Source organism: Zonotrichia albicollis, chromosome 14, assembly GCF_047830755.1.
Source record: "Zonotrichia albicollis isolate bZonAlb1 chromosome 14, bZonAlb1.hap1, whole genome shotgun sequence".
NCBI classification, from domain to species: domain Eukaryota; kingdom Metazoa; phylum Chordata; class Aves; order Passeriformes; family Passerellidae; genus Zonotrichia; species Zonotrichia albicollis.
The window spans coordinates 2,711,473-2,736,362 of NC_133832.1; the positions used below are offsets into that span (position 1 = coordinate 2,711,473).

Sequence of the window (24,890 nt, forward strand, 5' to 3'; positions counted from 1 at the left end):
TTTTGTTTCTTTTCCTGCATTTGCACTTTTTGTTGGAAACAAAAACAAAAGAAACAAAAATAAATCTTGACTTGCATCTCCAGCCATGTCACCATGTTTCTGCCAATTGGGATTCTCAGGAGGTGCAGACAGGTTCAGCTGCAGTGGGGGAGCACTGATTTACTGACCCTAATGATGTGTCCCAGACAGGAGAGATCCAGAGATCCTTGCTCTGTGTGATGCAGACTGGGATTGAGGGGATAAATCTTACCTGCAGGTAGAGCACCAGGAAATGATTCAGCTAAGCAGGGAGGAGGCTGAAATGGGCATTCTCATCTGTGCAACGATGGGCTGTGCCTTGCTGGAGAGGCTCATTATGCTCAGTCTAATCCCAGCAATCCCTCTGCTGGGCAAGGCTCCCTGAGCTCTGTCAGCTAGGGCTGGAACAGCGGGGTGGGAGCAGGGCTGGAATGGGAGAGATGGGCTGGAATGGGAGGAGATGGGCTGGACTGACTGGGAGAGCTGGGCTGGACTGACTGGGAGAGCTGGGCTGGGCTGAGAGAGATGGGCTGGACTGACTGGGAGAGACGGGCTGGACTGACTGGGAGAGCTGGGCTGGGCTGAGAGAGATGGGCTGGACTGACTGGGAGAGCTGGGCTGGACTGGAGCCCCATGCCCTGGTGGGGTGGGCAGGGCTGCTGCTTGTGCCACAGCACGAGCAGGCAGCAGACAGCCCCTGTGAGCTGCTCCGACAGTGGCACATTCCCCTCTTCCCAGGGCTCTTTGTTTTAGGGTGTTTTAGGTGTAGGATGAAGGATGAGGTGTGAGAGGTGATGGCAGAGCAGCTCTGGCTGGGCTGAGCCTGGTTTAGTGCTGAGTTTAGTGCTGAGTTTAGCTGTGTGTGGTTATTGTTTTTAGCTGCAGTGAATAACAAATAACAAATCCTGACCCCAGGGAGGCACCTGAGGATGTGAGGTCGTTCCTGGGGGGTTATGATGAAGAGCCCTCCCATTGCTCCCCTCTGCTTCAGGATGCATTTCCAGTCCCTGCTCCTGTGTCACTGCACACCCTGTGACTACTCCAACACCCACGGCACGAGTCTGGCCAGGCAGGGAGCTCAGGAGCTGGCCAGCACCAGGAGGGATGGATGGATGGATGGATGGATGGATGGATGGATGGATGGATGGATGGATAGATAATGGATGGATGATGGATGGATGATGGATGGATGATGGATGGATGGATGGATGGATGGATGGATGGATGGATGGATGATGGATGGATGGCTGGATGATGGATGGATGGATGGATGGATGATGGATGGATGATGGATGATGATGGATGGATGGATGGATGGATGGATGGTTGGATGGATGATGGATGGATGGATGGTTGGATGGATGAGGGATGGATGGTTGGATGGATGATGGATGGATGATGGATGGATGGATGATGGATGGTTGGTTGGATGGATGATAGATGATGGATGGATGGATGGATGGATGGATGGATGGTTGGTTGGATGGATGATGGATGGATGGATGATGGATGATGGATGGATGGATGGATGGATGGATGGATGGATGGATGGATGGATGGATGGATGGATGGATGAGGGATGGATGATGGATAGATAATGGATGGATGATGGATGGTTGGATGGATGGATGGATGGTTGGTTGGATGGATGGATGGATGGATGGTTGGTTGGTTGGATGGATGATGGATGGATGGATGGATGGATAGATGGATGATGGATGGATGATGGTTGATGGATGGATGGATGGATGGTTGGATGGATGATGGATGGATGGATGGATGGTTGGATGGATGATGGATGGATGGTTGGTTGGTTGGATGGATGATGGATGGATGGATGGATGGATGATGATGGATGGATGGATGGATGGATGGATGGTTGGATGGATGATGGATGGATGATGATGGATGGATGGATGATGGATGGATGGATGGACGGACGGACGGATGGACGGACGGACTGACCACCTCTCCTGGCTGTCTCTAAGCCCACTGTGGGGTGAAGAAAACTTAGCACTTAACCTCCTGCAAGTCCTGCCCAACTTTGGCCTATACTTCAGGGATTACATGGAAAAGTACTTTAAAGCCAGACAGTTTGGCACCTATTTTTAGGTATCATTGAGCAAAACACTCTCCAACATCTGCTCATCAGTCAGCTCTCCCTTCTCTGAGCAAACCTGACGGGATGAGCAGAAGGAAGATGACATTGTTTTATGTAACAGAAATAAATTTACTGGAAAAACTCTGCAGCAGCCTCCTCTGCTGCGTGTTATGGATGAATCCTCAGTCTTCTTTTCCTGTCTGGTGCTGGAAACCACCTTCAAACACACAGAAAGGATGAGGCTTGGGAACTCCTCACATTCCTTTATTCTCCCTGTGCTTTCAGAGGTGCCTGCACAGAAATGTGCTGCTTCAGCTCCTCCAGACACGTGATTCCAGAGAAATGATGAAGCAGCACAGGGAGGGTGGGAATAGTGAGGATGGGAATTGCAGCCAATGGCAGCCCCGAGGCTGGGAGACATTCCTGTGTTCAGGAGGGGAGGGATGTCACAGAGCACAGGGAGGGGACACTGCCCCATGGGCACAGGGAGGGATTTTTCCTGGCTTTTTCCTTGGGTTTTTTCCCAGGCTGTTCTGAGATCATCAGTTAAACAGAAAAATCTGCCTGGAGAGATGCTCTGTGTCATTTCTCCCCAGTCTGGATTTTGGTTTGCCCTGTGACCATCCCACAGCGTGGGAAGCAGCCTGTTCCCATTCCTCGTGGCCTTGGAAAATCAGAGGGGAAACCCAGGGAAATGAGTCATCAAGGAGCTCCTGGGGGAAGAGAGACCTAGATCAGGAAGTGTAGAAGGTGTTCCATAACCCAAACTTCTCAGCTGAAAAGCCAGGAAATTCAGGGTGACTGCAGCTGAAGCTGAGCTGCACATGGCAGAGGCTGGGTCCAGGCCAGGTCGGCCAGAGTTGCATTTCTCATTCATGTTTGAAGTTGTCCCTGCCAGGAACCACATGGTGAGGCTGAAGGACAGTTCATTGCAGGGTTCCAGTGTTCATTGTGGCCCAGCAGCTGCATGTCACCAGCTGGCAGTGTGACTAAGCATCCCGAGTTCCCAAATTTAGCCATTCCACTGGAGCTGCTGGCGCTTTCTTCCCTTCATTTTTTCCCCTTCCTATGTAATAAAGGCAAGCAAAGTAAGCACAGTCATCTCCTGATGACCCCTGTGTTGTTTCTTTCTAGTCAGGATGCTGCTAAATAGACCAGGCCAGTTGCAACATCTGAGATTTGGCCTTGCAAAGTTTCTAGTCTAAATCATTCTTGTTGGACTTGATAATCCTAAAGGTCTTTTCCAACATTAAAAATTCTGTGATTCAGTGATGATCATCCTGACAGGTGAAGTGTGGGAGGATGAGGGGATTTGCTCAGAACCTTCCCACCCTCCAGCATATCAGCTGCAAACTTGTTGGGGGTGCACTCCATCAGCCATCCAGGTGGTTGATAAAGATACTAAACAGAACTTGCTGATGGAACTAAACTGCTTCCTTGTCCTGATTACTGGGCTGAAAGGAGAAATCAGAGCAGGCTCAAACAGCCCCTCACAGCTTTCTGTGGAGGCTGAGCCACTGGAATGATGGGGAGGCAGCAGTGCTTGTAGGAGACCTGGGTAGGTGTCTTGGTTTGGAAAGCCAGGAGTCTGCTAAGGAACGCAGGAGCCTCCCCTGAAATGGAGAATGTAAACCCTCCCCACCCCTATAAATTTTAAATTTATAGCAATTTAAAATTGCTATAAATTTTAAATTAAGAGGCTCTCAGGCAAACAGTATAGGAGCAGGAAATAACAGTTCTTTAATAGGGAAGGAAAGAAAATAAAAGGATAAAATAAACAATGCAGTACACCAGAACAACACTGACAGAGCCAGAACCCAGCCTGACACCCTGTGGGTCAGGGTGTTGGTGGCAGTCCCATTGGAATTGTGGCTCAGCCCTCCTGCAGTGTCAGGGGTGGCTCTGCTGGAGCAGGATCCTGTAGAGAAGGATGGATTCTTCCTCTGAAGATCCAGGGGAAGGAGAGGCAGCTGCTGTTCCTCTGGGGAATCCAGTGGAGAAGCCGTGCTGGTGTCTCAAACCTCTGGATTATATCTGGGTAGGAATGCTTGGCTCCTCCCTCTGGGCTCCCATCTCCCAGTGGGATGCTGTAGTTCTTATCAGCCATGCAGGGACATTCAATAGCTGTTATCAGCAATGTCCCCTCCCGAGGGAGGTGTGAATGTGGTCACTCAAAGAGTGACATAACATATAACATAAGGCATAACACATAAGGCAAACTGCCCACTTGACAAAGGTAATGTGCCATGGTAATGGTAAACACCTTGCATTGCAATCTGTAACAGCAGGAGGTGTTGGGGGCAGTGGGGTTTGCAGGAGCACTGCGCTCCCCTCCTTGGGGCTGTGCCCTGGCTGTGGCTGCTCTCTGCAAATCCTCTTTTCTCACTCTCCCAGGGTTACCTAAAGCAGTGCCGGAAGAGGAGGGACATGTTCAGTGACGAGCAGCTGAAAATCATCTTTGGGAACATTGAGGACATCTACAGATTTCAGATGGGCTTCGTGCGGGACCTGGAGAAGCAGTACAACAACGAGGACCCCCATCTCAGTGAGATTGGGCCCTGCTTCCTGGAACACGTGAGTGCACTGCCACTGTCCCTCCAGGATGGCTGGGAGGGAGGGAGGGAAAACCCCAAAGGCAGGAACCTCTTCTGGTAACAGATCAGGGGCTGCTCCATGTACTGTGGGAGATACAGAGGAGGGAGAGCTTGGATATGCAGTTGGATAACCCCCAGTACACCTGAGTCACATGGATTGGAAGATACTGGAGGATTGTGCCTGGCCCATCCTACTGTTCCATAAACCACCTCCTGCAGGAGCTGATAAATTGGCCAATGTTGTAAATAGGGCAGGAAATGTCAAACAAATGCCAGCCCTGGAGCTGGAGGTTTTCCTGGAGGGAGAGGGGAGCAGCTCCTGTGCTGTGTCAGGGCAGCAGTTCACTGCTTATCAGGGAAACTCATGACAAATATTCCTGAAACTTCAGCAAGACATCCCCAAAGAGTTTCACAGCATCTTTTAAACATCCCTGGGTCTCTCATTGGGGTTTCCTCTGAGAAGGTGCATGAGGTGTTAACATGGCTGGTTCTTATCAGAGCCTGCAGAAAGCAGCATCACATTCCACCTCTGTGCTGGGAAGATGTAGGAAATCTTGCTGAGAATCAGTAACTCAGATGTCATGACTTGAGGCTGTGCTGTCAATTCATTGATAGTGACAATAGCAGGAATTGCTGCTGAGATTTGGAGGAAGATCTGACACTTGCCTGTCACCAGACAGGGGCTGAGAGCTGGCTGATAAACTCCTGATAAATTGTCCCTGCTTAGCCATTTGGGAAACTGAGGGGTGAGGATGTTTAGATGCTGTTTAGAGATCTCCAAAGCATCTTGTTCCTCATTTTCTTCAGGAAGAGAGAGCTGTCAGTGCATGCGTGGGTCAGCTTTGGGGATGGGAAGGACACTGGATCCCTGTTCCCAGAGAAGCAGCTTGTTTGGACCCTCAGGGATTGAGAAGCAATTGCTGGGCAGGCATGTCTTGGCTGAATAGAATCTGTCCTTTTTTCAGAAGGCATTGACCACAGCTAGGTGGAACTGGCTGGTTTGCAACACCTGCCTGTGACCTGGGCTGTCTCAGAGTTAATTTGTGGGGCTGGGCTGTGCCCATCTCCTGCCCAGGAAAATCTTCTCTGCCCTTTCATTGCCTTGTCTGCATGGCCCAGATGAATCAAGCCCAAGTTAAAGGTGACAGTCTGTGGTCAGTGAAGGCAGAAAAAGGACATTCCAACAAAATAGACATCAGAAAACTTGTTAGACCAGTCCAAAAGGTGGAGGATCACACGTGTCAGTGGGTTTTTTGTTTGTTTTTAGTGTTTTCTGGGGCGCTGTTCCTGGGGAAATCCACACAGTGCCTTGAGTTCCCCATTGATAAAGGGAATTTCAAACATCCGCAGCACCCAAACACTTGTCAGGTGCTTCCGGCTCAGGGAAAGAGCTCTAGAAATAACAAGGTTGTCCTCTTGTCTTACCAAAAGCCAGAGCTCTACTGGGTTGTGCCTTTCAACCCTCCCTGCAGGATTTGAAGCTGAGAGCAAACAGAGCTCTGTGCAGGGCTCAATGAACACACCTGTACCTGCAGAGACCTCAGGTTTGTGTCAGAGTGCAGGGCCCTCTGTGCAGTCCCTCCGTTGCCAGCACCTCTTCCAAACAGGAGGAACACTGTAGGATCTGTCCTTCCTCCTGCTTGGACTGTGCTTTCTTGGAAATCCAGACTGGTTTGGCTTGGGAAGATCATTTTGTTCCAGACCCTGCTGTGGGCAGGACACCTTTACAGACCACAATGCTCCAAGCTCATCCTTGAACACTTCCAGGGATGGGGCAGCCACAGCTTCTCTGGGAATTCCATCCCGTGGCCTCCCCACCTCCCATGAGGAGTTTCTCCCAGTATCCCTGTTGTGGTGGGTGTTGTTCAGAGTGCTGTGACCTCCCTGAAGAAGGGTCTGGAAAAAGACACCTGGGGGGCACAGGCACATCTGTGCTCATGCTGGGTGATTTCAGCTCTTCTGGGATGCAGGAGACACAGAAGGAGAGATGGGGTCTTTGTGTGGGGTTCCAAGGAGAGCTTCATTGAGCTTCTTCCTGAAAGGTTCAGTGACGAAGGAGCCACTGAGGCAGGGAAAGCAGGGGTTTATATGGGGATCTTGAGGGGCAGGGCAGAACACCAGGGCCACTGGGATACATTGAATCTGCATGTCCTTTTTCTCACCCAAGTGGCCTGAAGGGCTCTCCCTCCAGGGGAGAGTTGTGGTTCCTTTCCCTGTGGGTCCGCCAGCCCCACAGGTCCCACAGAACCCTGCCCTTCCCAGCCCTGGTGGAGCATGGATCAGCCAGGTCTCTGCCTGACCCGTCCTCCTCCTCCTGCCCTCACAGCAAGACGGCTTCTGGATCTACTCTGAGTACTGTAACAACCACCTGGACGCGTGCATGGAGCTCTCCAAGCTGATGAAGGACAGCAGGTACCAGCACTTCTTTGAGGCGTGCCGCCTGCTGCAGCAGATGATCGACATCGCCATCGACGGCTTCCTGCTCACCCCCGTGCAGAAGATCTGCAAGTACCCCCTGCAGCTGGCAGAGCTGCTCAAGTACACGGCCCAGGAGCACAGGTACCCTGCGGGCACGGGGACAGGGCTGTGCCCTGCAGGGAGGGCTGGGGGATCTGTCCAGGGCTGGGGGTTCTGTCCAGGGCTGGGGATCTGTCCAGGGCTGGGGATCTGTCCAGGGCCCCTTTCCTACACAGGGCTTGGGGTTTCTGCCCAGGGCTCCTTCCCTGCAGGGTTGGGGTTTCTGTCCAGAGCTGCTTTCCTACAGGTCTTAGGGTTTTCTGTCCAGTCAGTGCTCCTTCTCAGGCAAAGGTTGGGATTTTCTGTCCAGTGCTGCTTCCCTACAGGTCTTGGGGTTTCTATCCAGGGCTCCTTCCCTGCAGGGCTGGGGTTATCTGTCCAGGGCTCCTTCCCACCCACAGGTTGGAGTTTTCTGTCCAGGGCTCCTTCCCTACACAGAACTTAGGGTTTCTTTCCTAACAGGACTTTGGTTTTTCTCTCCAGTGCTCCTTCCCTACAAAGGGGTTGAAGGTTTCTTCCCAGTGCTCCTTCCCAAGAGAGTTTGGGATTTTCTGTCCGGTGCTCCTTCCCTACACAGGGCTTGGGGTTTTCTCTCCAGTGCTCCTTCCCAGCAGGGCTTGGGGGTTTTCTCTCCAGTGCTCCTTACCACCCAAGGGTTGGAGTTTTTTGTCTAGTGCTCATTCTCACCCAAGGGTTGGCATTTTCTGTCTAGGGCTCCTTTCCTACACAGGGCTTGGGGTTTCTGTCCAAGGCTTCTTGCCACCCAAGGGTTGGAGTTTTCTGTCTAGTGCTCTTTTCCTACACAGGGCTTGGGGTTTTATGCCCAGTGCTCTTTCCCAACAGAGCTTGGGTTTTCTGTCCAGTGCTCTGTCTCCCCAGGGCTTGGGGTTTTCTGTCCAGCTCTTGTCCCTGTGACATCCTAGATAAACAGGAGCAGGACAAAGGGTTAGCAGACAGGTCAGTCTTCTCCAAGCAGCAATTCTCGATGGAGACACACTCAGCTCTGTTCTAATCAGACATGTGAACTAATTACCCTTGGATGTACTTTCTGATGCTACCAGTTACACTGGAAAAATAACCTAATTAGCATTCAGTGGTCTGAGAGGCTCCTTCCCTGCTCCCAGGGAGACCCTGGGCACACAGTGAGCACAGGGCCAGGGTCTGCAGCTGGAGCCTCATGTGGGGAGAGCTCCAAACCTGCTCAGCTTCTCAGCCCAGTCCCATCCATGGTTTTGCTGTGGAGTTTGGGTTCAGAAGAGCACCTGCAGTTTGATTGCTTCCCAAAATTTCCAGCATCTCTTTTGCTGCTGCTGAGGGCAATCAGCCTGGCTGCCTGACAGTGTGAATCAGGAGCAGTGCCTGTGATACCACTTGGGATTTACTGCTGTGAAAATAAGGTGAAAGAAAAATCAGGCCCTGTGAGAGCAGATTTGTTCCTGCCCTGCCAATTTTCTTACTTTTTCCAAAACCCATTTAAAAGCAAGTGAGAATAGAAAAGAGCAGAGATGTTTCAGAAACTTCTGCAAGTGTTTGATGGCTTGTTTTTCCCAGGCCCAGAGCAGAAGTGTGATGGGAGCAGAGATGCATTGATCTGCTTTGACCTGACCCACAAGTCTGAGGGACTCAGGGTAGCCTCAAATCACCAATTTGCACAAGCCTTTGGCTTCAGATCCAATTCCTGCTTTTCCAAAGACCAAATCAAACTTGGAATGGACTCATGGGAACCTCGGGGTATCAGAAGGCAGCTCTGGGATCCCACAGGTTTTGGGTTTCCCCTTCAGCAGCCACAGGAGGACCCACAGCCCTGGCTGGGAGCTCAGATGTGGCTTCCCACCAGGAGGGTGTTTCAAATGACCCTCTGTGAGTTATTTGGGAGCCACAGCAAAGGGGATGTGGGCAGTGTGATAACACCAGGGTTGGGTTATTTTGGGAGCACATTCCTGTTCCCTTAGGGGTGTTCTAAACTCACCATGTTGTTAAGAAATCACAGAGTCGTGTTCTGAGGAGCCCTGGGAGCAGCACTTGGGTGGCTCTGTGCCACTGGATTGCCATGGACACTCCATGTCTCTGTTCCTCTGTGCTCTGGGAAGGGAGGGCAGGGGGAGGTTTGCTCACCTTGCATTGGGAGCAGTAACCCCTGAAGCTCTGACAGCACAGGGGAGAAACCTGTGGCTGCACAGTGGTGCCACATCCCAGCCCTGGAGTGAGGCAGAACATGGGAAAACACAGGATCCCAGGGAAAGCAGGGATGTGAGCTTCATCTAACAGAGGAACATGTCCTCTTTTCTTTTTTCGCTTTCTTTTCACTGCCACCACACCTGCAGAGCTGTGGATTTTCCCTGCAGCAGGTCAGGACAGTGCTGAATCCAGCATCCAGAGCAGGCTCCCCAGAGATAGCACGTGATGCTTGGCAAGGATCTAGGCTTGGATTCTGATGGAGCACTGGGAAGTGGCCACTGCAGCCCCAACAGAATTGACAAACCATTTATTTGCCTTCATCTCATGGTTAATGGGATCCTATTATTGCCTCATGGCCAAATGCTCTGCTCCTGTTGTCTTTTTTTCTAAGTTTTTGCCAGCTCTGCCACAGACATGGGCTGGGAGCCCAAAAAGTTCAGTCCTGAGCCTTTTCTTCATTACAGCATGACAGGAAAACATTGCTGGGGTTTTCTCCCTGGAATTAGGGAATTAGCATTCCCAAGATGAGCAGCTGGCACCGTCCCACTCTGCATAGAGGCAGGATGGGCTGAGCTCAGAGCCTCCCTCCTGTCTGCAGCCTGGTTCCTTTGAATTTTTCACAAAGCCACATCTGTTCACCTCTTAAAGATCCACTCCAGCTTAATATTAATTAAATATAGGAAGGTCCTAAGTGCAGCTTGCTGGAATTTTGAGCATTCCCAGAGCAGAAGGGAGCTGTAGTTGGGAATGTAAGAACAGGAGTTCACTCAGCTCATTTTACATGAGGAGACTCTGCCAGGGAGTGCCCTCCTTTCTGGGCATGAGCATCACTGCTGGGAGATCATTGGTGACTGTCTGTAAACCCTGCACCTCTCCCTGCCTCCCCAGATTCTCCCTGGTTCCCTAAAGAGCTCATGGATGTTCTCCAGGCCACCCTGATGCCCCCCTGGCACAGCTCCTTTCCTGCCTCGCACAACCAGCACTGCCTTCACACAGATGCTCACACAAAGGGAGGCACAAGAAGTTCTTCATTGTGTAGCACGATCCCTTCCATCCCTGGCAGTGCCCAAGGCTGGGTTGGATGGGGCTTGGAGCACCTGGGACAGTGGAAAGTGTCCCTGCCCATGGCAGGGGGTGCAGCTGAAAGGGCTTTAAGGTCCGTCCTCACCCAGACCTCTCTGTGATGGATAGGATTTATCAGGCAGCCCATCCTCTATTCTCCTTTATTTTGCTGAAGGCCCAGTCCTGCTGTCCTGGAATTTGTGAGATTGCTTTTAACCACACCTAGAATTTTGACATTAGAATTAAAGAAGAAATGAAAACTCAGCTCAAGATTTCACCTGAGCAAGGATAAACAATATTTTATTTATCCTTGAGCAAATAATACTTTTTGTATATCATAGTGTGCTTGTTTCTTAGTATTTATCCTGTTGGGAACACATGGAGGGGGGATCTAATTCCCAGTATTCACCCCTCTTTTAGCTGTCACCAGCACAATCCTTAGCAATAATCAATAAAGCCATTCCCCTTGCAGCTGCCCAAGATGGCAGTTTTTCTCATTAGTCAGCAATCAATAGCAGCCCTTAAGTTAATAATACATTGTGGTGGTGTTGTGGCAGCTGGCCTTGCCTGTCTCCCCAGTGGAAATGAACGTTGCAGCTCCTTGGAATAGAAGAGCAGGCACAGGGCAGGAATCAATGGCATTGATTTCAGCATCACTTTTTGAAAAGACTGATCATCATCCTCAGTGGCCCTGGCAGGAGCCTGTTCTCACTCTGTGTTACTGCACTCACAGGGCTGTGCAGGCTAAAAAAAATATAAGGGTTGCTTGATTTGCTCACCTGAAATCTGCAGTGAAAGTGAATTCCATGGGGTGACTGCTCTGGGAGGGGCTTGGAAGGTGCTCTGGCCTTTGTCTAAATGTTCATTTTAAACCAGAAAAATCCATGCCCAAAGACAGAGGCTGTAAAAGTGTTCAGCCTGTCTTTAGAATGCTCTTCACTGGGCTCCTTGAGGCTGCAGAGGGCTCACCCAAACACCCAAAGGGCTGGGGTGGTTGAGGCCAGATGGGGCTCCCAGCTCCAGTTTCCATCGAGCTGCTCTGTCGTGACAATCCTGTTGGAAAAATCCCATTGTAGCAGTGAGGGGTCACCCGTGCCCGTGTCCCTGTGGGCTGGTGAGGTTGTGACAGACTCGTGGGCATGTCCTGCTGTGCCTTTGATGGCCTTTCCCTGTGTGTGCAGTGACTACAGGTACGTGGCCGCTGCCCTCGCCGTCATGAGGAACGTCACCCTGCAGATCAACGAGCGCAAGCGGAGGCTGGAGAACATCGACAAGATCGCTCAGTGGCAGGCCTCTGTCCTGGACTGGGAGGTACAGTAACCCTGCCCTGCCAGCCTGGCAACCTCCAGGCTGTTCTAGGGTTATCTAAAACCCTAAAGTTCATTTCCCATGGGTTGGGATGAAGCCTGGCGTGGAGAAGGCACAGTCGCGACTTCGGGGTGGTGCTTAAACATTAACGGTGCCCTAAAGAAAATCCAGTTCCAATTTCATCACTAGCAACCTGGAGTGACTTTTGTGGTTGCAGTGCTGGTAGTAGGTGAGACTTGGAGCAAACCCCCTGTGCGTTCTGCCTCTGTGCTGGGTCACTGGGGAGGAGGGAGGGAAAGACGTAGCAAAAAGCCCTGGAAATTGCAAGAGGTTAAGAAAATGAAGAAAATCCTTCTGGTGATTGCTTTATGACTGGAAGCCAAACTGTTAAACTGCAGTTAGAGATGTTATTTGCATTTTATAAATGACATCCCACTTAAAGATATTTCTGAAGCAGCCCTGTGTGTAGTGATGGTGTAATTAAGGAGCTGAGAGGCACAGGGAAGGCAGAGTCAGCAGAAGGATTCCTCACCAGCAGGCCTTCAGTCTCTACATTTGTGCCATGTGTTTGGAAGAAAAGCCATACTAAAATTATGTTCTCCCTTTCTTTTCGTCCCTGATTTTTAAAAATCATTGTATGGAAGTAATCCATAAATAGGGTTTTGCAGCAGATTGAGGACAAACGTTTTTGTAAATCCTCTCGCTGTTGTCATCAGCCCATGTGTTCAGCAAGGAGATAATCAGAGTGATGGAGCAGCCTTTCTGCTTCCTCACTTGTGAAGTCTGAAATAACTCCACATTCCAGTCATGGGGATCATGCTGTGGAAATGAGTGTGTGGGAAAGAGGCATTCATCCTTTAATTAATTTATTTCTGGCAAAGATCTGCGAAGGCTGGGAGGAGAGGGAGAGAAATACAGGTGCATCACCTGTGTCCTCCTTGGCTGGGCTAGTTTCATTGCTGTGATGGAGGATGGAGGTTTATCACCCTGGATCTGGTGATAAAACACACAATAAAACACATAAATGCAGCAATCAGAGCTGGGATTGTGGCTGGCTGGGAGAGCAGAGAGCACAGACAATGTGTCTGATTGTTTTACTGCTCAGGAACATCTCTCACTGCCTGGCAGACTCATTTCCAGAATGAGGAAAGTGCTCTGCAGGAGGCACAGCACCATCAGCTCCGTGCTCAGCCCTGGAGTGTGCCATGGGATGAGCTAATGGGGGTCATTTGTGAGCAGCTCCCAGCCCCTCACTGTAAATAAATCTCCATTAAGGACAGATCCATTCCAAGCCAGTGAATATTCATGTGTGAGAGGGAAGCCAAGGTGACCTCCACACAGGATCTATGGAATAGCAGTTGCTTTTTCTCTTCCATTAGCTCAGTTGATAATTCATTTTTATTTAGCCCTGTCCTTGATAATTCATTCCTGCTTAGCAGTACCCATTCTTTATCTCCATCCCATCCTCAGGCACTTGCCAAATTATTCTTCCAGGCTTTTTTCAGCTATTCCAGATTTGAGCACATTATTGCAGCAGCATCCTTCAGCTTCTCATAACGTAGCACAGCCTGCTGCTGCTCTGCTCAGAAATCCCATGGGAACACAGCCAAAATCCAGAATAAAAAGGGCAAGGAAAGTGTCAAAGAAAAACACCTTCCTTGCCCTTTTTATTCTGGATTTTGGATCAAGAAGAGTCACAGAGTTTTGATGAGAAAGTAGAGGATGAGGGTTGGACCCAGCAGAGGATTTTACTGCTTGATTCTTTCCTCTAAAGCAGCTCTGAATCACCAGATCCAGCCCCCACTGCACAGCTGTCCATGGAACAGCCAGAAGGATGCACAGAAACCCAAAATACCCAGGAGTGAGCCACAGTGTAATGCAGGAAGGGAGTGGGAGAAATGAAAGGATTGGATCTTTGGGAAGTGCCTGGATGTGCTGAGATGTGTGCAGGTGTTCCTGAGGCGCTGCAGACCCCAAACCCCCCTTGGAGGCTGCAGGGATGTAATTGGGATTGCTCCAGGGATGTCCCCAGGACATGGAGCAGTGGGGTTGGCTCCTCAGCCAGCCCTGAGGGCTCAGAGCTTTGGCTCCTGTGCGGTTTTGGGTCCAGCAGGGTCCTCCTGGAGTGTGTCCCCAGCCTCTCCAGGCTCTGGGGAAGGGACAGGTCTGCTTTGAGGAGGAGATCAGCTCCCACTTGGTGTTTGCTGTCAGTGCTGTGCTGCCCCAAGGCCTGTCCAGGAGTTCCATGAGCAGAGAGGGATCCCCAGTGTAATTCCCAGCTTTCCTGGCCCTGCTCCTGCTCTAATCTGACCTTTCTGTACTTGTTCTGTCCATCCCAGTGGCTCCAGAGCACAGGCACAGCCCAACCTTCCTGAGACCCCCTGGAAACAGCACTGACCCCAAGAAAACAAGAACCAGCCATAAAAAATTACCAGTTCAGACTTTTTCCACCCAGAATGCAGGCAGGGCACAAGATAGAGCTAATCCCAAATTCCCACCACGTTGGCACTTCACAACTGATTTCAGTGGCTGAATGCTGCAGCATGTGGAGATATTTCATTTGGAGGAATGTCTGTTTTTCCTCAGCATCTTGAGACTGATGATGCTGATTCTCTGCTCTGAAGTTTTCATTTCTAAATTTACCCATGTTTTGTCAGGAGATGGTGGAAAAAGATTCTTTAAAGAAGAGGGAAAAATTCCCAACCAAATAAAAAATACTTAGTGAGGGAATATCTGAAATGTTCTGGTATATGAAATGTGTGCACAGTTTGTTGCAGGGAGAGGTGATGATGAGAATCCTAAAACAAATAGGAAAAGTAAGGGTGTGTCCAAGCTGCTTTAAGCAGAGGGGTTTTACTGAATCCCATTTTTTAGGAATCCTTTTTATCCCTCCATGGGATAAAAATTTATCACATGTGTGGCCCCATGGTGGTGAATTTCAGGGTGAGTATTTGAAAATTACAAATATCCTTGAGTTAAGCAAAGCCTGAGTTTTTTCCCAAGAAATCCTGCAAGCAGGATGTGATTGTTTCAATTTCCAGTGGGACCAGGAAAGGGTGACCTGGCACAGGGGACAGCCAGGCCTGAAGTCTTCAGGAATTATTGGCAGCTTTGGCATCTTTAGACAAGAAATGACTGAGCAGAATTGTAAGGGAAGATTCTGATCTCCCTGGCTGCTGTAAATCAGCAATAATCCCACTCTGAGATGAGTTCCTGTGTAATTTGTGGCAATGTGGGCTTGCCTGAGAAGCCTGCCTTGGTCTGCTGCCACGTGTGACTCACGTATTTATTTTGTAACCTGAATTCCCAGCATATAAACAGACCCGGAGAGGTGCTGCCCACACCAGTCCCGCGGTGCTTTGAGCTGGTAATGGCTCAGAATTTGGGGCTTCCACCACCTCCCACCGAGCCCTTTCAGGTCTGAAGTGTTCCCTGATGTTCCAGCTCCATTTCCCCGCTCAGCATTGTCCCCCTGCTCAGGGTGACACACCCTCGGATCAGAGCAGTGACATTTAAATCTCCACACAGAGCTGCCTTCAAAGGGGGCAGCCAGAACATCCTGGGCAGCCTTTGCTGCTCTCCCCCTTCCCTGTCCCTGCCCTCCGAGGGAGCTCCAGCCCTCAAAGCTTGGAGGGAATAGCTCCACGTGTCACTGTCATGTTTTCTGAAAAATCCCTTCACCAAAATTTGCTCCTGGGAAGCTTAGAAGAAAAAAACCCCAAATTCTTATCTCATTTGCTTCTCCTGTGTTGTGCTCACATGTGGGATGTGTTTGGAGATTGTTTATCCAACCAAGTAATTGTTTCATTAATTTCATGTAAATTGTTTTAACTTAATGACCAATTACAGTCAAACTGTGTCAGGACTTTGGAAGAGTCACAAGTTTTCATTATTATCTTTCTAACCTTCTATAGTTATCCTTTCTCTATTCTTTAGTATAGTTTAGTATAGTATTCTTTAATATAATATAGTATCATAAAATAATAAATTAACCTTCAAAACCATACAATCAAATACATCATTCCTTCCTTCATCTGAAAACCCCACAAATTCAAGACCACACATACACAGTGCAGGATTTAAAGAGATTTCCAAAAATCCAGGGCTGTATTTACACCCCTCAGAGATACATCCCTGCCTTTCCCTCTGCTCCTGGTCCCTCTCTCCTGCTCCCCAAATGGATCCTGTGAGTCCATGGAGCCCTGTGCCACCTGTGCCACTGTGCCACTGTGCCACTGCTCCTGGGCAGATCTGGGCTCTGTTCCCATGGGCAGGGCTCAGCACAGCCTCCCTGAGTGCCCTGTATGGATGGTGTGGGGATGGAAAACAGGTCTGTGCCTCAGCACACCTGGAATTGCTCAATTTTATGCCTTTTCACACAGCTCTTGAACTGCATCAAAACAAAATGAAGCAGCAATCACTGCAGCAGTTCAGGCTCCATTTCCAGATCTCCAGCAGCATTTTCCTCCCTTTCAGCCCAGTTTTTTCTCACAGGAGGGAGAAAAATTGGCTCCCATTCCCTGGGAGGAGATCTGTGGAGGTCCCTGGTCCAACAGGGGACAGTTAACCAGGTTTGGCAGAGGACAGAGCCTTGCTCATCAGCCTGGATGGGTTTGAACTTGCTATTTAAACAGATTACTTTCGTTTGTGTAGATATTTATATGTTTCTACCAGAGATTCTCATGGGTTGCCAATAAGGCATCTTCCAAGAGTATTACATTTCCATGAAGGGAGAAATATATATATATTTGAGAAATTTAATGAGCATTGTCCTTTTAAATTTCTTCCCATTCCTGTTATTTACGGGTCCTTTAAATTAAGACTTGCTGCCCTTAATTATGTAATCTATAATCACTGGCCTGAGCCTGCTACTGCATCAGTGAATCCAAGAGTGCCACGAAGAGAAGCTGCCTGGAACACCAGAGTGAGGGCAGCCTGATGAGAAATCCTCCTGGAAAAAACCACCATGGCAGGGACTGAAAAGGAGCTTTCTTTTTTCTCCTTCTTTTATTTTGTTCCCCCCAGCAACAGAAGGTATCAGAACTGAGCTTGTTGAAAAGGACAACATTTCACTGCCGCTCCTTTGTGTGATCTCAGTGTAGCCCCGGGTGCTAATCAGCCTGTCAGTCTCTAATTGCAGAACAGCAGTGTCAGGCACGAGAGAGCCCTGCTGGCTCCCTGGGAGCTGGGGAGGGCACAGATCCCTCCTGGTGCCCAGCAGGGCAGGGCAGGGCTGGGCAGGGGCGGCTCTGGGGGCTCTGGGCATTCCTGAGCCCAAGGAGGTGTCTGGGAAGGGGGGCAGCTCTCAGAGCCAGCCCTGCCTTGCTGCCCTGCTGCTCCCATTTATTTCATGGCACTCTCCAAGCTCTGTGTTCCTGCCAGCTGCCCATCACAGGGCATGGCCAGGGCAGCAGCACTGGGGAGCATCCACATCTTCCCAGGCAGCAGGAGCAGCAGGGCTGACCCTGAGCTGCCACAGCCAGGAGTGGCCTGGGGACTCAGTGTGTCACTGTGGGCTCCAGGGGCTCAGCCAGCCCAGAGCTGGGGCCTCCTGCTCCCACTGCTGCACACAGGGGCCCTGCCTGGCTCTGGGAGTCAGCTTGGCTTGGCTGCCCTCTGGGTGCTGCAGGATGTGCTCTGAAAACCTGCATGTGTCTGCGGAGGGCTGAGGGGTTTTTGGAGGCTTTTGTGACAAAAGTCAGCTTGGAAAAGGTGTCAGGAGTCAGGGCTTCTCTTGGCCACTCTGCTGCTGTGCTCTGCTGAATGGCTGTCAGTTCAGAGCAACTCAAAGTTCAGCCTCTTCCTTTTTCAGCGGGGTTTGTCTTAACTTACAGAAGGATACAGATGATCCAGCCTCTGTGGGAGCTGGAAAAAAATGGAGAAGGAAAAGGCATTTTTTTCCTGGTTCTGTAGAGATTTGGAGGTGTGGGACTGGGACAGACATTTGGGGAAGTCTGTCTGGAGCCGGGATCGAGGTGTGCTGGGGCAGCCAATGTCCCTCTTTGTCCCCACCCTGCAACTGCCCCCTGGGCCCTCAGTGGGGACCAGGAGGAGACAATTTGTGCTCTTCAGAGAGCTACAGCTGTGTCAGGACAAGAAAAGCCTGTGGAGGCTCAGAGGATGTGCCCTGAGGCTCCTCTGTGGGAATTGGCACAGCAGCCCAGGCTGGAGGAGCAGGGCAGGACCTTGGACACGCTGCTCCTGACAGCCATGTGCCAGTCCCAAACTCTGTGCAATCTGTATTTCCCAATTTGCTCACCCCAAGTGGGAAATCAGCTATTTCTGGCCTAGAGACTGGATATAGAAATTGTTTTCCCCACATAAGAAATGCAATACAAATCCCATCATTTCGGATCTGGATGTTTTTGGGTTATGTTGCTTGCAGGGACTACACAGTTTGGATTCAGCTAATCAAGTAGAAGTGTTTACAGAGCCCTCTGTGTGTCCTCAGGCTTCAGATGCTACCACAGGAGTAAAGACAAAGCTGACTTTCTATTTTTAGCAGCCAGCCTCTCCTAAGCTCGCCCCCTCTCCTAAAGCTCCCATCCATAGGCTTGTGGGAATCTTCTTCATGTAAGCTCATGTGTAGCCAGGAAATCTCGCAGTTTCTGGGGCTGGTGTGTTTCCTGCAGAGGTTTCTGGGGTTCTGGGGCTCACGTCCCCCTGAGCTGTGGCAGCAGCACTCGGTCCCCAGGCTGTGAGCAGGCTGAAGTGTGACCCTGCTGAGGCTCTGGGTGGTCACAGCCCATCCCTGGGGGCACTGCCCCTCTGTGTCCATCCCTCCTCGGCCCCTGGGGCAGCACAGGCACGGGAGGGAGGCAGGGAGGTGCATAAAGCCCTGGCTAAGGCCATTTGGAGTCTGCTGCAGCTTGGTGATGCAGTGACTTAATGAAGCTGCTGCTGTCACAGGGCCCGGGGACACAGGCGGTCGCTCCCAATCAATGCTGAGAGGTTAATTACACATTTACCTGAGCAGCAGTTTGAAATCCTCACCACGGAACCAGGAAGGGGGGGGCACTCCTGGCTGCCTTGGCACCTGCAAGTGAGAGCAGCACCACAAGTGTGTGTCTAGCTAGGTGCCCCCCGTAGCTGGCTGAGCCTCCACAAGCTGTTTGCTGGGATTTTTGGGATGCTCTCGGCCCAGAAATCGGTTCCAGCTTGGCATCAAAGCCAGAACTGCAGTAGTTCGCAGCCAAAAAGAAAAAAAAAAAAGAGTTCTTCTCAGTCTTGTGCTGCTCCTGAGTGCTGCTCCTGAGTGCTGCCTCACCTTTCAGCTGGAGCCATCCCACCTCCTTCCACAGTGCTCTGCCGAGATGCCCACAGGGCAGGTGGTGGTGAATTCACCCATTTTTAATAAATAGATTTTAATTAACTTTTTAAAAAGTCCAGCTCATTCCAATTAGTGGAGGGTGACTGCATTTGTTCTCTCAGAGAGTGGGAGAGAGAGAGCACTGTGTTTTCAAGACCATCTGCTCATGAATCCTTAAAAAAAACTCGGGAGAGGAAAACAAGCGTTAGCCGGAGGCAGGGAAGGGTGAGGGCACTGTGGCAGCCAGCAGGGAGGCCTGGCCAGCCGGGGGGCTGGGGCTGCCACAGGAACCAGGGTGGTCCTGACAGGATTTTGGAGGTGGGGAGCTCTAATGAGCTGTGGGAGAAGGGACTGGCAGTGCCTGCATGAGTGAGAAGAGAGGCAGCAATCCAGAGGGCTGAGTTCTGGCAGCCTCAGAGGTGGGGAACTGCTGCCCCAGTGTGTCCCAGGCTTTTGTAGCTGGCTGGAGATTTCAGGAGGGGAAGTGCCTTGGGATGCTCTTCTAAAGGAGGGCGTGCAGGGAATTTGGTGTCCTGAATTCAAAGTGTCTCTGGGGTGGGCTTTGAGGAGGAAAGGGCTTTGTTTTCCCGATGCCACCAGCACCTTCAGCAAGATCCAAGGTCTGGGGGGACCTGGAGAGGGGAGTGGGGGCAGTGTCTGGGGCAGCTCTTTCCCCATTGCAGTGGGAGCTGTAGTGACCACGTTTCAAGCATCCACACCTCCTTCATTTATTCCCCTTCCTTCAGAATTATCCCCAATCCCAGTTTCTGGGCTGAAATCAGATGGGGTACCTTTGAGAGCTGCAGAAGGGCCAAAATCTTACAAAATTGCTGCTTCTGCCCATTGTACAAAGGCAGACTTGTCAGTGCAGTTACTCAGGCTGGTTCCCTGTGCCCTCCAGGGGGACGATATCTTGGACCGCAGCTCGGAGCTGATCTACACAGGAGAGATGTCCTGGATTTACCAGCCTTATGGACGGAACCAGCAGCGAGTTTTCTTTCTCTTTGATCACCAGATGGTTCTCTGCAAGAAGGTAAGGACACAGCTAAGGGCGTGCTGTGGGCAGGCTTGCCAGTGCAGAGTGGTTTTCAGGGCACGGGGGCTGTTGGCTGCACGTGCAGAGGAGGATGTGGAGAGCCCTGAGGAAGGACAATCTGCATGCTCAGGGTGGGGAGCACTCTGTGATAGAGGGATTTTTGTGCTCATAGCAAATCCAGCCTCCACTTGCTCTTTTCATGCCTTTATCTCATGTGCCCCTGGTTTGGCTCGTTGCCTCCCTTCTCGTTTTAGGTTTTGGCTGCAGTGTATGATCTGGGATTAGATAGCCCTGCAATTTCTGTATGAACTACAAAACCTGGCACTGGGGCTGACAGCCCAATTGCTGCATTGAGATGGTGATGAGCAGCAGCCAGGCTGTGCTGGGTGTCTGTGCTGGTGCTTGGGGAGAGGCTTTTCAAGCCTCATCCTCGTGTCTCTGCTGGGCTGGGTTTTTACAGGAGCCCATGGGGGAGGAGTGAGGGCAATGCAGGATGCTGTGCTGTGGTGTTAGTGGCAGCAGGTGAGCTGTGATCCACAAAAACTGTCCAGCAGCAGCTGTGTGTCCCACTGAGGTGACCCCAGCTCACTGCCACCACCCGTGTGTGACAGCAAGGGACAGAGCTCCTCAGGGCTGGCTGTGACAGGTCAGGGTGTGCTGTCACTCCTGCAGCCACACAGAGCTGTGCAGGGGGTGTCCCTGGGCCAGCACAGGGCTGTGTTCCTGTCCCAGCCCCTGGGCTGAGGGCAGGCTGAGCCTGGCACCCCCAGGAGGCCCTGGCACCGTGGGTGGGCACGTGGGTGGCTCCTGACTCAGCACAGCATCACTGCCCCTCCACAGCCCGGGCACTGCAGTGGGTGGCACTGGCTTCTCCTGAGTCACGGCTGACTGAAGTTCTGCCTTCTGGAATGCCTGTGCTTGTTTCCCCCAGCCCTCATTGCTGTGCAGGAACAGCCCCAGAACAGCAGGCAGAGCTGCAGTGAGCCTGGAGGGCACAGCTGCTTCCCTTCCTAGTGCTGACCTCCTGCTCTCTGACTGGAACCCTCAATTTCCCATTCAGAAGGCAGCATCCAGTCTGCCTTGCACTGGGTCTGCTCCAGAGAGGTATTGAGCATTCCCTTAACTCTGCTGGGATTCCTGTGGTCACCAGCACGAGTGGAGAGTGGTCAGCAGTTCACAGCAGGCTGCTGGGGGCCTGCAGGGTTCATCAGAGTCCAGCCAGTGCCAGTGGTTCGCTGTCCTGCTCCCTTCTGCATGGCAAAGGCATTTGGGGCTATGGAGGTGCTGCCTGGAACCCCTGTGGGTTGTGAGGGGCTCTGGCCCTGCCTGGCAGCACCACTGGCTCTGTGTCAGGACCCACCAGGGCCTCGTGCTGTGTGTGCCCAGCCAGCTCTGGGGTGCCAGGGCACAGGGCAGCCCCTCTGGTGACCCCTGGGCACAGGCTCAGACCCCACTGCAGTTCTCCCTCTGTGTCTGTTCCCAGCATGAATCTGCAGCTGCTGCTTTCCAGCCTGGGCTGGGAGGGGAGATGAGGCTCCAGCTGGGCTCTCCCATCCTGATCACACTTCCTTTATTCAGAGTGAGTGTCCAAGTCTGGGATTCAGAGGAATTTTAGCTCCATTTTGGGACCACATATCTCACATACAAAATAAATGTGAGTGGTGTATAGTCTGTGCTGTCTTGACCCCCTGACAGATCCCAAGAGGGAGGATCAGCTCTGCTTCAGGGCTGGGGCCCTCAGGGAGGCACCATTTACCCCGAGGTTTGGGAATTGGGGCCAGCCTTCCTTATCCCCTGCTCCAAAACTGAGGGGTGGAATATGATCCACACCCCCTGAGAGCAGCTTTGGAACCATTTAGGATGGCACATCTCAGTGAATCTTCAGAAAATCTGCATTTGTGGGTTTTCTTCAGGTGTAATAAATTAATAGGTGTGATACATCCTTCATCATTACACAGTCTATATGAAAATACTTTTAAAAAATTATTATGGTGATTTTTATCTCTTTGTTGGCCCAAAGAGATTTTTAATAGAAATAAGGATCAAATTCTTTATTTAAATATGCCACAGATGCTTCAGTTTGATGAAGGCATGGGAGATATCCTGAGTGGCTTTAGGAGGCAAACACAGATTTCAGACAGGATCCCTCTGTCCTCCACATCTTCCCTGCAGTTACCTGCATATCTTCCTCTCCTTCCTCACCTGGGAAGGTGTTTGCATCCCCTGGTGATTCAGATGGATCCTGTGGGTGGGGAGGTGATACAGGAGTTCTGCTGGGACAGAATTTGATATCAAACTGTGACAGTTGATATCAATCTGTGACAGTTCTGCTGCTGGCACTCCCTGTGAGCTGATTGTCCCCAAACCTTTCCCCCTGGGCTCACCCTTCAGGTCCCTGCTCGCAGTTCATGCAGAGGGGATGAGGGGTCTCCCTGCTGGCCCATCCATGTTCCCTGGCTGAGGAAGGAACACTGTTGGTTGTGCAGGTGTTCCCAGTGTCCAGCTGCAGGTAACACATTTCCAGCAAATCCCATCTGCTCTGCTCGGGTCCTGCTCTCCAGAGGCTTTGCCACCCCTTTCTCTCAGTGTCTGAGAATGTTTCACAGTTTCAGGGCTTTTTTTGTTGGACACCTGGCCAGGGCATTTCTGTGAGGGGGAATAACTCTCAAGGTGATCATTCCTGACATTATCACCTGGTTGTTGCCTGCTTTTGCCACCTGCTGCAAGACTGGGAATTCCTGGATGCATTTCCATGACCAGCACACCTTCAGACAGAGACCTGGCTTGGGAAATGAGAATTTCCCAGGGCTGCACTCAGATGTGCTTGGCAGGTGTTATTTCCACCACTGTGGGTGTACTGAAGTCTTTGTTCCAAGCAGGAAAGCTGCACTGAGGTTTCCAGGGAGAAGCTGACACTGTGGCAGGCACCTCTCCCTGCTGACAAACATCTTGCTGAGCAACTTGTGTGGGATCATTTTCACTAAAATAGTTTCCAAGCCTTTCAGATAAGTGTCTTCGGCTTAGATTTTGCCACTGGTCACTTCCTAACATCATCACTGAATGTTCTCCTGGTGCCAGATCATGAGGAGATTGATCAGCTGGCCTTGTCAGCTGTTCCAGGGTTCCACAAACTGATGCTGAAACACCAGTCCTGATCCAGAGGCACTGGGAGAGCTCAGGATCCAGGTTTTCTTTGCAAAGCCAGGTAACTTTCAGCTGTTGGATCAATGTGAAACTCTCCCATGGATGTTTCCTGAGGCTGGGACACTGCTGTGGGCATGAGGACACGGAGGTGCCTTTTCCAAGGAGCTGGTTGGAGACCCTAATTCAGAGCTGCCTGTTGGGAAGGCAGAAGGGAATAGGCTGGGCAGGAACAAGCAGTGCCTCAGTGTGCCTTGCCATATGTGCATAATCAGGACAAAAATGCCTATTTTGGGATGCTGGCCGCAATTACCAAGAAATGAAGGCAATCCTGGATGATGGTAACACTAAAAGATGTTGCCTTAAAGGCATAGGGTCCACTTTCCTTATCACCCTGAAGTTGAGAGAGTTTGACATGGAGATGCTTTGGATTTGCAAATCATGGTACTTAACATCCAGGCCTGTGACACAGAGCATTAATTGTGATCACTTTGGGGATGCTTGAGGTTCTCAGCAGATGAGGATCTTCTTTTTTCTGTTCTGGGTAATAATTTGAATTCCCCCAATGGGCTCCAGGGCTCTGTGGCATGAGGCTGAGAATGACAGTGTGAAGTAGGAAGGGTTAACAGAGTTACTGCTCTAAATTCCACTTTTCTTTCACCAATAGCTGAGCAGTCCTCGATGGGGCCCCTTTAGTGTTTTCTGACAGTGCAGAAAGATCAGTGACTGCATGAAACACATTTAGTTTTCATTTGTGCTTTTTATGTGTCTCTTGTAATCAGGAGGCAATGCAAGCTCCAGCTTGTGGTTTATTGCTGTTGCTGTCTTCCCTTGAGCTGCCTGAGCAGAGCAGGTTGGATGGAAGCAAAATGAGACCAGTTTAATAGCAGCAGCCAGACAGGCAGCCAGAAATAGCGGTGCTACAGGAGATGGAGTAAATAAAATAATCCTGTCAGGCTCCATTGCAGTCCAGGTTTCCAAATGGGAAGATAAAAGAGACATTTCTGAGTGCTTTCAGTGGAAGAAGGTTTAGCTCCCATGTAGCTTCTGTTGGAAACACTGACGTGATCTTTGCACCACAACAACGGCCCTGCTTTTATTGCAGGCTAAAGAGGGCCGGTGGGAGCAGCCAAAAACCTTGTTTGCAAACACACAGCAGCCCTGGGACAGTTCTTATTACTTTAAGTGGGTTTTTGACTTCATCAGCACCTCCCAGCTCTTCTCTTTTTCTCCCAGTAACACAGATCTCCACAAAATGCCAGGTTTTGGGGCAGGCCTGGGCCCAGCAGTAGCAGTGGGGAAATGGGCCAGGCTGGGTTGCAGCAGCTCAGGAGAGACTCAGTGCTGGCCTGACAGGCAGAGCCTGCTGCTGGGGCTGGGGGATTCCTGGGGTGTCCTGTGCAGGGCCAGGAGCTGGGCTCTGAGGATCCTTGGGGGTCCCTTCCAGCCCAGGACATTCCATGATTCCATGAGGTGGGCATGGAGACAACCAAAGAGAACAGCACAGTGACTTGGTCACAAAGTGTGAAATGAAGTTTTTAGAGAGCAGGGTTGCCCCAGCCCTGCTGACAGACCCCTGTGCTCTTGTCCAGCTGGTGCTGCCTGCAGGCAGGAGGTTTCTGTGGG

At 51.0% G+C, this 24,890-nt stretch overlaps 1 protein-coding gene across 12 annotated transcripts in view; it reads left to right on the plus strand.

Annotated features, from left to right (window-relative positions):
* ARHGEF9 (Cdc42 guanine nucleotide exchange factor 9) overlaps positions 1–24,890 on the plus strand; it is a 212,301-nt gene that overhangs the window by 157,880 nt on the left and 29,531 nt on the right. For all 12 annotated transcript variants that reach the window (XM_074551324.1, XM_074551325.1, XM_074551326.1 and 9 more), the window contains 4 exons: positions 4,514–4,693; positions 7,040–7,272; positions 11,652–11,781; positions 19,989–20,120. In XM_074551324.1, the coding sequence (XP_074407425.1) occupies positions 4,514–4,693; positions 7,040–7,272; positions 11,652–11,781; positions 19,989–20,120 (675 nt within the window). The remainder of the gene's footprint in view (positions 1–4,513; positions 4,694–7,039; positions 7,273–11,651; positions 11,782–19,988; positions 20,121–24,890) is intronic.